The 15,886-nt window shown below is 37.7% G+C and overlaps 2 protein-coding genes across 2 annotated transcripts in view; both read right to left on the bottom strand.

Annotated features, from left to right (window-relative positions):
* Positions 1-706: 706 nt before the first annotated feature.
* ptf1a (pancreas associated transcription factor 1a) lies at positions 707-1,949 on the bottom strand. Its single transcript, XM_067363758.1, has 2 exons — positions 1,292-1,949; positions 707-1,180 (listed from the first exon to the last, which is right to left on the bottom strand). The coding sequence occupies exons 1-2, from the start codon at positions 1,884-1,886 to the stop codon at positions 978-980; spliced, it is 798 nt and encodes a 265-aa protein (XP_067219859.1). The 5' UTR covers positions 1,887-1,949; the 3' UTR covers positions 707-977.
* Positions 1,950-13,197: 11,248 nt separating this feature from the next.
* dlgap1a (discs, large (Drosophila) homolog-associated protein 1a) overlaps positions 13,198-15,886 on the bottom strand; it is a 47,739-nt gene continuing 45,050 nt past the window's right edge. The window contains exons 8-10 of the mRNA XM_067362550.1: positions 15,746-15,837; positions 14,049-14,201; positions 13,198-13,479 (exon numbers count right to left, since the gene is read on the bottom strand). Coding sequence (XP_067218651.1) covers positions 13,264-13,479; positions 14,049-14,201; positions 15,746-15,837 — 461 coding nt within the window. The 3' untranslated portion in view covers positions 13,198-13,263. The remainder of the gene's footprint in view (positions 13,480-14,048; positions 14,202-15,745; positions 15,838-15,886) is intronic.

Below are 15,886 nucleotides of genomic sequence, written 5' to 3'. Positions count from 1 at the left end.
ATTGGACATGTGGACATGGGCATGTGTTTGGGCTACCTCTTAATAACTGCGAGAGCTGACGTAGAGACAACTGGGTACATAGAACACGAGTGGATACCACGGGAAAATTTAGCCTCTGAGCACCTGCAGTGTACCCAGGCCAACTGCCCAAGGCAAAGGAAACGTCATGCCTCTTTTAGCAATTTGGACCCACACTTTAAAACATACTCGTTCCTCTCCTGTTTAGTTATTTATTTATTTTTCACCCAAACTGTCAGAGTCACAGCGAGGGTCCGTCAGATTTCCATAATGATAAATAGTGACATCTTTCAGCTGTTGTTGCACACTATATCCAAGGCTTCACACCTCACATTAAAGTGTCTATTCAGAAATGACGTTTTAGTTACAGTTAATCGCACGATTTGACTCTGGCCTATTCATTGTCACAGAATAAAAGATGACCTGTCTACAAGATATATCATCATATATGCCTACTCTATTGATGTTATCATATTGTAAAAAATAGAATTATATAGTATTGTACCAAATGATGCACGTTTGCCTAAATTATTTCATTTTGAATCAAACTGATGTTGAACAAACAAACAATAGATATGTTGGGAGTCAATTTTGTGGTAGGAATTGTTTTATATAGGCCTATTGGGACATCGAAAGATTCAAACATGAGCGTGGGATACTATAGACAAATTTATTGAGGAGTCATCATATCAGTATAAATATAGACGATTTTTCATGTTTCGTTTGTATAAAAATATGTTTTGTTTGACATAAAATCCGTATTAAATTAGAAAAATATATTACAGCACAATTAAAACAATTAAATACACACAATGATTGCCAGTGGCCTCATGTTCACTTCAGAGTAAAAAGCTGAAACATGGATAGACACAATAATATATTACAAATAAACAAAAAATGGATATATCCATACAATTCAGTTGTACACAATGTGTATACAGGATAATAACGGCACTGCCTTAGGAAATAAAGTTAAAGGGAGGTTCATTCTCAATGTTGTTTATGGATGATTTCAAGTGCAACTTTCGTGGGTCTTCTGGTGTCCAGACTTTCGCTGTTCTAATGATGTTCTGATCTTTTAACTGCTTCTCATCAGTCCATGAAAGAGAGTGTCCGGCGAGAGGAGGCAAGCCGTAGTCTGGGTCATTTGGAGATGGGGATCCTAAAAAAAAAACAAAAAACGAAAGTTGTTTAAATAATGATGATAACATCAACAGTAAATAATAATAATAATAAAGACGAAATAATAAAATAATCATAAAGATATACATACTTGTTCCTCTGTGGCAAATGATGACTTTTTTAGGTTGGTTTAATGTATCACTGTGTGGGTTCCGGATTGGCATGTCGGACTGCACAAGCTCTGCAAGGAAGTTTATGTAGCCGATTGCCAGACGTAAAGTGTCAACTTTTGAAAGTCTCTTCTCGTATGGCAGTGTAGGGATGTGAGATCGAAGTCCCTCGAAAGCATCGTTAATGGACTGCATCCTCCGTCGCTCCCGGACGTTAGCCGCTTGACGCAACTGTTGCATCTCCGCTTCGGATCTCATGCGCCTCCGCCTCTTCAGTAAGAGACCGTCTCTGTGAGGGGACAGCTCCGAGGTGCTGTCAGCGCATCCGTACGAGAAAGTCGAAGACGACGAGGAAAAAGAGAAGTTGCCAACGTCACAGTAATCTCCGTCCTGCACTATCCGACTGTCCTTGTAATATTCTTGGATTTGACTGGTGAGGAAATCGACGTCCTCGTCCAAAAAGTCGTCTGTGTCTAAGTGGTCTCTCGAGGAGTGGTCCGTGAAGAAGTCATCGTCGTCGAAATAAGGGGAGGAGAAGGAGTCTAAGCCTGTGAATGGATCCAACACAGTGTCCATTTTTTTGTGCTGTGTTGGTGTTGCCCAGTAACAACAATCGCCGACTTTTCGAGCTTTCCTCTTGTGCTCAAGAGTTGGTTCGGTTTGAAAGGCGGCACGCGAGGACTCTTATAACTACATCCATAGTCGCGTGCCATTGACCGTAAGCGCCAACCAATCAGCGCCAAGCATCCCCAGCGTCCGCAGCTGAGGCAGCTCACCTTAGGATAAGGCATGTTGACAGGCCACCTCCCCCAGTACACGCCCCCTGAGCCCAAAACACCGAGACAGGACATGCTCCTAAATTGTCGACAAAGCGACTGCCTATATTGACAACTGTATCAGAAATCATCTCTCCGTCAGTGTCCCAGTCAAACCTTAAAAAACGACCACAATAAATTGAAACTTTTTCTATGTATTTTTGTTTTTAAATTGTATATATTTTTTTACATATACTTCAATCGACCTATATGACAGAAATGTGTTTTTTTTTTATATTTTATGATACAAAATAATAAATGAAAATCACATAATTATATATATATATATATATATATATATATATAATTTGTCATGTGAATTTTCTATCAATTTTACATTACATACAAAACATGAGAGGGTTAGTTCACCCAAAAATTTAATTTATGTCATTATTTACTAACCCTCATGTCCTTCCTTCAGACCACAAATTAAGATATTTTTTGATTAAATCCAAGTTTTATTAAAAAAAAATCCCCAATAGAAAGCGATGTAATTACCGTCATTCAAGGTCCAGAAAGGTATTAAAACATCGATAAAATAGTCAAAGTCACATGTGCAGGCGACGGCCAATAGCCTACTGAGTCGATGTTCAGAAACTGGAAGCGCAGCAACGAAAATATCGTAGGAGAATGACAGGGGAGAGACGAATTTGTTGAATAAAGTCATTATTTTTGTTTTGTTTTTGCGCACAAAAAGTATTCTCGTCGCTTCATAACATTAAGGTAGAACCAGTCATGTTGACTATTTTAATGAGGTTTTTACTACTTTTCTGGACGCTGAATGTGGTAATTTCGTTGCTTTCTATTGAGGATAAAAAAAACGCTTGGATTTCATCAAAAATATCTTCATTTGTGTTCCGAAGATAAGCGAAGGCCTTACGGGTTTTGGAACGACATGAGGGTGAGTGCTTATTGACAGAAATGCCATTTTAGGGTGAATTAACCCTTTAAGGGTACATGGTTATTGAAACTTAAACGTTAATTTTGTTTGGCGTTTGTCTTTCAGTGACTGGATAAAGCGCACCCAGTTATCACATGCAATTAAGGGGTCAGGGAGGTAGGTAGGCCTACTGTTGACCCTGTCACCTTGAGGCTCCTCTTAAAGCAGGTAACCATTCAAGCGCCCACCATTCGCGTGCGCGAAGCCCCTTCCATCGGCCTCTTAATTATCAAGACGTGCAGCTATGTTAAAGCCCCATTGGTCGTCCACGAGGTCCACACAATACAGCACAAACATTTGTGTATGAGTGATGTCAGTGAAAGGAACTGTCATTTAAGAGGCAGAGAGGGTAAAGAATAGGTCTCTCATCAATCACGGGTTGTAGGATGCCTGGCCGCACGTTTGTATCAAAGCAGTGGACACTCGCCTGTTCAAGAAACAATCACAAGAATAAGGCGAGAGCTCCAGTGGTAAAGCGGAGGCGTTTTCAGCTTTCAATAAGAACAACCAATAGTCACTCTAAAGCGCATCTTTAACAATACGTGTTCTTGAACAGACGGAAAAATATTGAATGGCAAAACAAACATGAATGAAGAATGTACATTAAGAGGAGTGCTGTTTGCAAAACACTTTTGCAGAAAGACAAATTAAACCATTGTCTCTCAATTAACACTGAGATATTCAAATGCGAAAGATGTTAGTGTTATTCATACAGGTAGTTTCACAAACCAAAAAGCAGTTTTCAGAGAAGAATTTTGAATATTGTGTCCATAAACATTATTCTTTGGAAAATGTATGTTTTTACATTCTTTACTTTATTAATACATTTTAAGAAAATGATTTAACGTAAGAACATTGACGTAAAAAGCCAATCTAATATATTCTGTAGTTTAAATCCTGCTTTAAAATCATAATGTTATTTTTTATGTATATTAACTAGGCCTATCTGTAAAACGTTTAAAATGGCGTTATTGATTTGGCTACATATATGTATGTGTGTGTGTGTGTGTGTGTGTGTGTGTGCGCTTTTAAATACATTTAAATAAATAGTGTAAAGTTCAATTAGCAGGGACCGCCACGCTTTTGACCGAGAAATTCCCTTAGATTTATAAAAAAAAAAAAAAAAAAAAGGAGTTGTCATATAAAAGTGTGTGGTTGTATATTTTATTTTAACACGAGACATCATTATACAAGTCCTTGAATAACAAACAAGACTAAATATATCATGCAGCGGAGGAACGACGAGCAGCGGGCCGGGTAGGGTTATTATGTATGGGGCTGGTACTGGCATTAAGAGCAGTGTGCCTCACAGTGGTCGCCAATGAGGAGGTTTGTAAGACACCTCACAACAAATTATGCTGGTACCTGAGATGCTAACTGGTTGGAGCCCATAAACAACCCTTATTCTCTGCTATTCAAACAAAGATGGAGGGGGTCACTTTGTTAGTTAAAGGGAAAAAGGGTCTGGTGAGTGTATGGTTGTTGCACCCCGCTGCAAGCTGCAACGCGAGGGACAATCCGTGGGAATCACACCACTTGCGCGCTCTGCACTCAAAGAGACCCACTGCCGGCAGTGAATGAACAGAGCAGCCGTACAGCTTGTATGCTAAAACGCGTATTTAGAATATTAAAAAAGGTGTTGATAAATGTCTCTCTTCTTTTTTTGTAGGAAGAGTACTCTTATGGCTTGACAGTTTAAAAAATCGACGAGGAGCAAACACACCAGATATGTCAATATATTTAATTTCAATACATGAGAAATTATTTTGTTTTTCATCAGACTAGCTATATAACACAAATAAGAAAAGTCACTGAACGACTATTTACTCAAGAGCACAAAGTTCACGTTCAAGTGCGTATATAAACTCTCCATGATTTGGAATGGTGCACCTGTGGAGTCCACTGTGGCGCGACACAAGTGGCACCTGAACGCCCACCGGTTGTTCAGCAAAGCGAGTCATTCAGCCATTAAGCGCAGACAGGACCGTGACCGTCACCTTTGCGCTATCAATTAAGCAATGTCACATATCTCAGCGACCGCGGCTGCAGACCTTGGGCTGGCATGGGAATAGCAACACATGGATTTTTGAACAGATATTACGCGTTATAAATGAGACGTCTTATTTCAGGTCATGGTGCATTACAGTTCATGAGGCGAGGCTGCAAGCAGCAAGAACCGACGCGGTAAAAATATTAAAAACTAAGATAATATTTATTATTATAATAATATTTTATTATTATTATACAGTTGATTTAGAAACTATTTGTGGATTAGCGAGTGGAAAAAGTGAACAGAATTTCAATTTATTTAAGTGGAAATCGCTACTAATCCGTTTAATCTCTTGTGTCAATCCGGATTAGAGAAAGGATTAGATTTAAATGAATCAATCAATGACAATAATTGGACTACTTAACAAGGTAATATGGGCTTGATAGGTGTACCAAGCCTCTTGTTTTAGAGGACATGATTTTTGACTTAATTGGCTTCCCTTCGTGGGCCATTTTAAAAAAATCTATTTTCAGCAACAAATAGCCAACAATTGTTGAAACAAAAGCCACACAATGTGATTGGCGCTGGTCCTCGCGTGTTGGGTAATGTAAAACGATAAAAGGCACCACACTTTGTCGACGCGCCTGTCAAGTGGCTTTCATTGTTTCTACACTTTACATTTATTGACCTGGTATTCAAAAAGGTTGACTGGTAGACAACTATTGACTACAGGAGCCTTGCGTTTTCACGGCCTCTTTGAAAGGTCATAGATGTTAGGAGCGCAAGCTGCAGAACACTGGGGATCCCTGGGAATCCAGCCACATGCGCCAGAGCAACAGGAGCAGCAACAGCGCACTGAGCGCTCGTCCTCCAGCTTGCCAGACAAATTAGAACGCTAGTCGTGGGGTGTGGAGAGATTCCTGCATTCACAGCGATGAACAAATAACGCACTCTTTCTTAAGTGGCACATCACACGGGGATACATTGTCCCTTCAGATTTAAGACAGGCAATGGTTTCATTCAAATATCAGCATCTCAATGTATGACAGATACTTCATCGGATATAGGTATGGCTAACTTAACTTCGATTAAACCAATTAAAGGACGACTCATATTTTATCCTAGATTAACAGCATCAATTTCATGGATCTGGAACTGGGGAATGTAGTTAGAAGCGTAATCATAATCCTCTCAAAAGCGTAAACAGCACCTATAAAAGTGTTACATAGTGTAGTTATTATTACATTTATCCTTGCGTTGAAATTAAGAAGATTATTGATTCACTACATCCTAGACTAATTGATTTTTCCTGCGTTAATCTGAAAATATGGCTGCCCTCAGGCTGTTTCAGATTAGTGAGGTGTTTGAGTAGCGTCCAGCAAATAAACCTTATAGAGGAAAAGGGGAGCGCGGGGGTGCAGGGTCGTCCTCTTTAGGAGCTCTATGGCCCAGTAATGGCCTCATTCATTCTGCAAAATAGTAAACAATCTAGTCGACAAGTTTAAAAATTCAAAAATTGATTAACATTAAAAAAATAAAAATGACCTATTTTAAAATTTCTATATCGTGAAATAAATAGTTCTCAACAATGCTACACGCATAATGGCAAGTTAAATAGTTCCACAAACCAAAAAGCAAACTTCATTGTGAAGCAGAACGTGTTAACGCATCGTTTCGGGAGCTGTCAGCTCCAAAGGTGCTGAACTAAGGTCCAAATTCCGTAAAATCTCTAGTTTAGGCTATCTACCATAGAAAAAGAGTGCATGAATATGAAATGCATAATTTTCTTACTTTGCAAGTTATGAAACATAACAAATATAATAAAATACGCATTAAGAGCCTATATTAATATAAATGTAGGCTATTTCCTGTAAATGTGGCATTAGCCTATACTAGTCAAGACATGATTGCCGTGTTTCGGGTAAAACAACTCTTAAAGTTGATAATTTCGCTGTCCAAACTATACAATGCTTTTTATCCTCACATTAATCTTTCAACATCTATGGTAACTATTAATGCATTAATATTCCAAAGCTATTTACGTTTTTTACAATTTCGATTTACGTGTCCTTTACGATCTAATAGGCCTATTTATGAACATAATGAGATACTGAGAAACAAAACAGCCTATTTAGGCATACAATTTAATGTATTTAAGAGAGCTAGGCTACACTATTTGCAAAAACGACAACCAGCCATTAAGAGTGTGCTATGGCCTACAAAGTTATACATTTTCCTTTTGGTTTCCCAACAGCGCACTTAACATGAACGAGCTTAGGCTACTAAAGTCGCTGTCTGTTCAAACAAATGTTTTCTAATAAAAATGTTATACGTTTCCATAACTTGCATATGAATTTCATAACATTTTTATCTAATGTTAAGAATATGCTATTTTTAATTTAGCTAGCCTATATGGTGGAGACAGAAATAGGCTATACAGATTTATGGTTATAAATAATTCGATTTTTTTTTTCCATTTAGAATTTTCAAATTCAACAAATAAAAGCTCATACTATTATTTACGGGTTTTACAGGTGACTTTCAAAAAGTCTGTCACTCTTGGATCACTCCAAGAGTAGCCTACAAGATATTCAGATAGGCTACTATTACCTAATGATGCTTTTGGGAATCAGTCAGCAACAGCAGACCGTTTTTACTTTAAACAAAAGGGGTCGATGATGTTTAACTATACTTTAAAAAATAAAAGTATATTTAGGTGTATACACATATATCTTACCCATTAACATAGAGTAATTAGTATAGGCCGTCCAAACAGAAGAATGTGCGGGATGGTGGAAGGTGCAGAAGAGCAACAAGTGCTTTGTTGCTGGATTCTCAGTGACGCCTAGTGTTGGAAGGGAGCATTGTACAGAAAAATCTGGTTCTTTTTCCGCAAATTACTTTGATACACTCAAAAATAAGGAAATAAACAAAAATGTCAGGACAGGACATTACGATGAGGGAAAGTAAAGATTTCATGCATGGTCATCTAATTGCTAGGGATCACTTTAAAAAGCGTATGGGAAAATCGCTCACCTGATCCCATACATAATTGACATAGTGATTCTCAATGGAGTAGCCTACGCGTACGTGAGGTGACAAAAGGGGGTACGCGAACAAAATGCTGAGTATTTCATTTAACTCTACCATACCTTAAAATTATATTAAAACCTTTGTAAAAGGGCGAATTTAGCACTTACTCGCATGAAGAACAAATAAACACAGATGTGTCTATGTGTGCATTGACATCGATTTAAGCTTCAAATTTTCTTCGATACAAAAACATACCTTGTGTGAGTTCTTGTATTTAAAGTTGATAACGAGCAAGAATGCAATTGTTCCCAAATATCCACATGACTGCAAACGAGACATTATTATAAAACAGGTCAAAAAACAAAACGTACATTTTAAACAGTACTGTCATTATTTACTCTATATATCTAACAAAAACCACAGAACAACAACACACGAATGCGGCTGCGGATTTGAACGCGAGTCAATGATTCATTCACAGCCAATTGCTTCGTTACTGAATGAATGACTCGATGACTCACTCATAAAAACAGTGACTTTCTGCCACCTACTGGCGGTTTTAGTTTAATATTTAAAAGTATCACTTTGCTCTATTGAACATTTTTGATATAAAATATTATTTATTTTTATATTCATAAATACGCACTGGAAAATTAATTTAGGGAGCAAATAAAAAGGTGTGACTGCAGTCTAAGTGGAAGAGATAAAGGATGGTAATCCCTTCGGGGGTAATCCACTATAAAACGCATAAGCTATCATTCTTGTTGTTTCACGTAAAAGGGAAATAAGGAAAGAAATTGAGGAATAAGTATGAGGAATAATTAGCTTTGCAGATTGCTTACAAACAGGATTCCCACATAGTCCAGCCATTAACATTTTGCTAACAGCTAAAAAGCTAATTAGCAAAGTTGCTGACCAAACCTTGCTTACCTGTAATGATATCCCAACAGTTCTTTTAAAATCCTCCACCACACGAATGATGCCATTGCTCATGTTGTCCTGAAATCCTTGTCATTGGCCTAATATTTATTTGGTGATAGCGTCGAGTGTTATTTTTCTTTACAGCGTCTCCCTTTGTTCGAACTTGGTAACTGCCCCTAAACAGCATTACAGTCAGTCACGCTAAAAAAAATACACAGTAGTATTTATTTTTTATATAAACAAATACTGAAGTTATATTATTTTAATATCCATTGGAACCGCAAAAACCAAATGAACAAGAATATACATTTAAATTCGTTCATTACAAACTTGGCCCAGCCAATTCATAACATCTAAAAGTTCAGTTCGCCTTCCCATCATGATATGACAAAAATAATGTGAATTAATATTTTTATGTAGGATATTGTTTGTCTACGTTTTGTAATACATGTCAAGACATATAGGCCTAAAGTTTCAAGAATTTATTCTTTGTTCATCGTATGTATGCACATGTAATGTTTATACATACAGTACAACATATTCACAATATGAGGGTGGCATGACAGATCACTAAACAGAATCAAAACCGTATAAAATAAATCCTAAATAGATAAGACAAGTAAATAAGTACATAAATAAATAAATAATAGTATAAAGCAGATATATATCTATAGGACTCAAATTGTGTCTGCATGCTTACAGGAACATCCTCATCATTTTCTTGTACAAACAATATAGACTAAAATAAGAACAAGGGGGCTTTGATACTGTACATGAGTTCATGAGGCTACTTGACTTCAACCAACAGAAAAATTCAAAGATTGTGTTAACCAATAAAATTAGGAAGCACTTTTATAGACTCACACACACACGCAATGCGCACAGGCTCTCACACACACCTATTTACCATAAAGATACATACATTCTTTAAAACACAAAAGGACTCACACACCTGTGTGCATTTAACACGCAAACACGCTCACAAATACACGCGTAAAACTTCACCACTGGGAGACCCTGAATTTGCTGCACTCGCTTCATCTCCGTCTTTTCCTGAGAGTTTAACGCTAGTTTAGCTCACCTGACACGGCTGATCAGGCAGAGTCACACGGTCCTCTCAGAGTCACAACCCTTTTGAGCACAAAGCTTACAAAAAACTTCCCCCTGTGCCCCAACACAGTATTAAAACACACATGAAATTAAGTCACTGGAATTGCTACTGGAAAGACGTAATCTTGTGGACAATGATGAAAAGCTTGCATTTTATTAGAATTCCCCTTCTAGTGTCATATTTTTTTTTGCAGTCGTCTCATTGGAGTACCTCTACTTGTCTACATAAAAATCCACAGAAGGCCCCAAATCTATGTTAGAAAAATGATTAGTAGGTTTATTTGTATTTTATACACTAAAGAATATAATAATGTGCCTAAATGTCCCACGTATGACTAAAGAGGTTTTAAAAGAAGAAGAACTGTTCAAGAGTGGCCAAGCGTTCACAATAGCAAGCATCAGAATGACAAGAAACAGAAATGGCTACGGAATAGTGAAGGCATCTTTTCATCAGCGATGAATCACTTTTACAGAATCTCTACATCAAAATAATGTAGTATGATTAGAATTTTATATGAGTATTGCTTTTAGCTGAAAATACCCTGTTATGTGGTAATCATTTCCCAATTGTACTACAAAAAGAAAGAAAAGGGCAGAGATGGAAGCGAAAAAATTGCAAAACATTCTGCTCTTCTGAGAAAAACAGGAATGCTAAAAGACAATAGGATACAGTATTTCTAGTTTGTAAAATGGACTGAGAAAAAGAGAGAGAGAGCGAGGGTTTACCTACTTCACATGGCTAGGAACATAATTCACTATGATCACATCTCTTCAGGTCTTCAGATTAAGACAGTGTGTGAAAGAGAGAGACAGATGGAAGAAGTAAAACATTAAACCTGCTATAAAATTCCTTCAACCCTCAAGGGAAAAGGTACAGACAGATTATATTACAAACCCCCAGCCCATTCCAATACGCTTGTTTATTATCTGTTAGAAGTCTGTGTGTAGAACTGTTAAATGATAAAGTATATATGTGTGTATATGCCCACGTTTATCTACACGGAGAGCAAAGGTCAGCCTATGGCTCTGAGAGAGGTCGCTATGCATGTGGAATCATGTCTGTGTGTATGTGTGATTACAAACAAACTGTATGTAACCACACATGCATAAAAAAAGAAAAATATTATATATAAAGTGGCTGAGCTCCAAATGGTGTGTGTGTGTGCATATGATCTTATTCAAGGTAGACATATTTAATTTGACGTGAATGAAAGTGAGGCTGTAAAGGAACAGTTGAGCTATTGATTATATGATGTGAGGTGTAAAGAAATGCTGCTGTAATAATAAAAAAAGGTCAATAGTTATATTCAGTAGTATATGATTAAAGGGTAGTTCACCCAAAAATGAAAATTCTGTCATTTATTACTCACCCTCATGCCGTTCCACACCCGTAAGACCTTTGTTCGGAACGCAAATTAAGATATTTTTGTTGAAATTCGATGGCTCAGTGAGGCCTGCATAGGGAGCAATGACATTTCCTCTCTCAAGATCCATAAAGGTATTAAAAACATTTAAATCAGTTCATGTGAGTACAGTGGTTCAATATTAATATTATAAAGCGACGAGAATATTTTTGGTGCACCAAAAAAAACAACTAAATAATGACTTATATAGTGATGGCCGATCACAAAACACTGCTTCAGGAAGCTTCGGAGCATAAATGAATCAGAGTGTCACGCTGATTCATAACGCTCCAAAGCTTCCTGAAGGAAAGAGAGGAAATTTCATTGCTGGCTATGCAGGCCTTACTGAGCCATCAGATTTCATCAAAAAGATCTTAATTTGTGTTCTGAAGATTAACGGAATAAGGTCTTAGGGGTGTGGAACGACATGAGGGTGAGTAATTAATGCCAATTTTGGGTGAACTAATCCTACTTTCCAGTTAAAATATTTAAAAATCCTTTAAACAAGATACATGTTGAGAAGCAACATTGTATAAGACATAAAAAGACTTTACAGAGAATGTATCTGTAATACTAGTGTATTTTGTGTAAATCCACTGGCAGATTTATTTATTTATTTTCACGTTTTCTTTTTTCTTTTAAGTATAAAAAAAGTTTAAAATAAGTGGAAGATATCTCCCAGTGTTGTAAGACAAAAAAAAGTTTGGGGCTAGTAAGATTTACTCTTTTGAAAGAAATTAATACTTTTATTCAGCAAGGATACAGTATATTACATTAATCAAAAGTAAATACATTTATAATGTTACAATTCCAAGATTTCTATTTTAAATAAATGCTGATAAATATGAACTTTCTATTCATCAAAGAATCCTGAATAAAACGTATCACCGTTTCCACAAAAATATTAAGCAGCACAACTGTTTTCAACATTGATGATAATAATAATAATAATAATAATAATAAATGTTTCTTGAGCACCAAATCAGCATATTAAGACTGATTTCTGGAGGATCATGTGACACTGAAGACTGACGTAATGATGCTGAAAATTCAACTTTGCCATCACAGGAATAAATTACACTTTAAAATATATTGAAATAGAAAACAGTTACTTTTAATTGTAATAATATTTCACAATTTTACTGTTTTTTTACTGTATATTTATTAAATAAATTAAGCCTTGGTGAGCAGAAGAGACAAACAAATCTAACAAACCCCAAACTTTTGAATGGTAGTATAAATTCAAGATACAATCTATGAAAACAAGTATTAATATTTTATGCAGTGTTGCTTGTCAAAGAAAAATTAATCTTGGTTTAAGGAAATGTTTTACTGGAAACAAGTAAAAAAACAAAGGTTCCTCCAGTGAATCTCAATCATTTCGTCCACTGCATGTTCAGGATGTTTAATTGGTTGTACTGGAAAACAAAAAGTCTCCAGGGACAAGAAACCATACAACCTACAGCCTCATTTCATTTGTGTAAAATTAAATAAGCTTTAATAAGTCCTGACTAAATCTTGGGGTCATAGAAATATGATATACATCTATGTTGGATGTCATTTTTTAAATGATGAAAGGTCAAATTACTACTACTGTGCTATCATGGTGCTGGTGTATGTCGCTCCTAATATACAGTGGTCTTAGCATTAGGCAAATATAGATCCGTGTGACGTGTTGTGCTCATGGCGGAATTCTGCACTTGGGCGTTCATGTGTGAGTGCGTTTTCGTGTTTGGCAGTTTCATAGTCTGGTCTGGGCCTCAGGTATATAGATCTCGATGCTGTCTGCGCTCTCTGTGGCCGAGTTCTGCCGCACTGAAGCGGCTCGCTTGGCCGCCATCAAGCGCTTGCGAGCCTCTTGCCGCTGCTTCTCGGTGCTCTCCAGCGAGCGGTCTCTGGCCAGGGGAGGGTGGCCTTTCGGGGGTTTCTTTGGCACTGGGGGAGGCAGCCTTCTCTCCTGAACAGGGATGACAAACAGTCAGTTAGCCGCCGCGGCGGGCGGAGAAAGACGAGCGGAGACAGCAATATGGCACACCTGCACACAGACAGTGCTAAGGCCAGCCGCGGCTCCGCGGCCGACTGAGTGCGGTAAGAGAACGGCCCGGCGGGGGTGAGAGGTTGGGGGCCGCTGCCCCCATGGTGCGTGCCAGATGGAATGACTTCTGAAAACAGCTCACTGTCAAACAAACAAACAAACAAAACAAACATGAAGAGGATGTCAGGAAATTAAGAGTGAGTGAGAGAAACATTCACAGTCACATTAGACCAACAGAGCGACATGAGGGAGGCAAGAGCAACATTTTTGGAGGCAAATTAATAATCATTCACAATAATATTGTGGATTTTGGAGGTTTGTTATTGCCAATGCCCACCCCCCTGAATGCATAATATCACACTACAGAAGCAACAGATCATGCACATGAATGAAAAAACGTAATGTTGCCCTTCGATCAGGCATCTGGCACGTCTGCATTCATATTCTTCATATATCAATGACTCTGTACTGATTCTGCAAGTTTGTTGTACCTTTCTCTCGGGGGGGTCGAGGGGTCTCCAGTTGTTGGCTTTGAGCTGGTGAAGCTCATCGAACTTTAGGCTGATATTCTCAATGGAAAGTTGAAGCATGTCCCAGAACCCTGCAAGATCTTGAGCCACTGGCCGCGGGTGAGCATTTGGGTTCTGCTGAGTCAAGAGGTGTTACAGAAGTGGAAGAGGGAAAATTATATATTACTATTTTTTTTCTTTACACTGTGCACATCTAAAGGGTTAGTTCACCCAAAAATTAAAATTCTATCATTAATTACTCTATCATTAATTTCGCAGATGATAATATGTTGACCGTGTAATGTTATTTACATGTGCCCCAAGATAAAGTGACACCCAGACTCTTAACCTGAAGGCAAGGAGAGATCGTTGATAGTCAGTGTAAAACTTTCACAGTTTTGCAGTTTTGATTTAGTTTCTACCAACAATATTTCAGGCTTTTCACTATTAACCTTAAAGGTGTTAAAGAGGATCTTTTCGTCAACTGAGAAACCAAAGACTGTTACTGAGTTTTTGAAATGAGCGCATGCGTAAGAACAACCCCCCCCCTCCTTTCGAGGGAACGCCTCCCAAAACTCGTAAACACTCGTATTGGAACACGAGTGTTTACCACCAGCATTCGTCGTGTTAGTGGATTCATTATGTCGGACTCACTGCAGGTAACTCGGCGCCTGTGGAGTGTGGAAAGTTACTGGAGCGTGCAGCCGCGCTCGTCTCTCACAAGGAACGTCATGGCAGTGATTGACAAGCCAGAGGGCCAATCGTTTACGCGATGATCGCGTAAACGATTGGCTGATGTTTTTAAGGCCCTACCTCGCGCACAGATGATCTATATTAATATTATTCCTTTCAGTGCGCCTAATAAATAGTCTTTTATCAGTTAGTAAAGACAGTTTCAAGTAATATTGCAAAAATTTATAAAACAAAACCTTACCTTTAAGGAAATTATATGTAAACCATGATTTATTTCAGATAAACAAAGCAAAAGAGAGGAAGGTGGTAATGTTAAATTAGGCTTTAAAGACATATAGAGCTGGGTGTCATAAGCATAACAATGAAAGTTTATACCAAATTTATGGAAAATTTGTCCTAAAGGCAATAGGTAAATAATAAACAGAAGAGGGCCTAAAACTGAGCCCTGAGGCACACCACTAGTAATCTGAAATGTCGGTTATTTGAAACTTTTAATTTGAATGAACTGAGACCGACCCGATACATATGATCTAAACCAATCAAAAGGAATACCAGTGATTCCAATGGAAGGCAACCTCTCAAGTAAAATACTATGTGAAATGGTGTCAAAAGCTGCGCTTAAATCGAGAAGAATGAGTATTGATAAAAAGTCCAGAATCCACAGCCATTAACAAATCGATAGGCAGACTGGAATTGCTCAAACAATTTATTCTCCATTAGATAAGCATGTACCAAAAAGGATCAGACTGAGAAGTAGTAGATTTTGATTTTCAGACACTCTCAGCTATTTCGTTGGCCATAGGCAATTAGAAACTAAAAAAGATGTTTAAGAGGAGTCTACCTAGAAAATCATGAACTACATGCCCCATTATTGTGAGTCATCAAGTTATGAATAGTTTCGATTTTATCATTAAAATAAATCATAAAAGTATCACACAAGGTAGTAGAATGTGAGTGTAATTATTATCATTACTGTTAGTACTCACCATATTTTCCTCACACAGCTCCCTGAACTGCTGAAACTTCTGGGACATGAGCAGCTGTGCACTTCCCACTGCACTGCGGATCTTCCCCAGGACTGAATGGCACACACACAAACGAACAGGTGAGCATCAAATTACATTAAA

Source organism: Chanodichthys erythropterus, chromosome 16 (genome assembly GCF_024489055.1).
Source record: "Chanodichthys erythropterus isolate Z2021 chromosome 16, ASM2448905v1, whole genome shotgun sequence".
In the NCBI taxonomy this organism is placed as follows: Eukaryota; Metazoa; Chordata; class Actinopteri; order Cypriniformes; family Xenocyprididae; genus Chanodichthys; species Chanodichthys erythropterus.
Note: the sequence above shows the minus strand (reverse complement) of the source record. Positions and strands in the feature narration are given on the sequence as shown.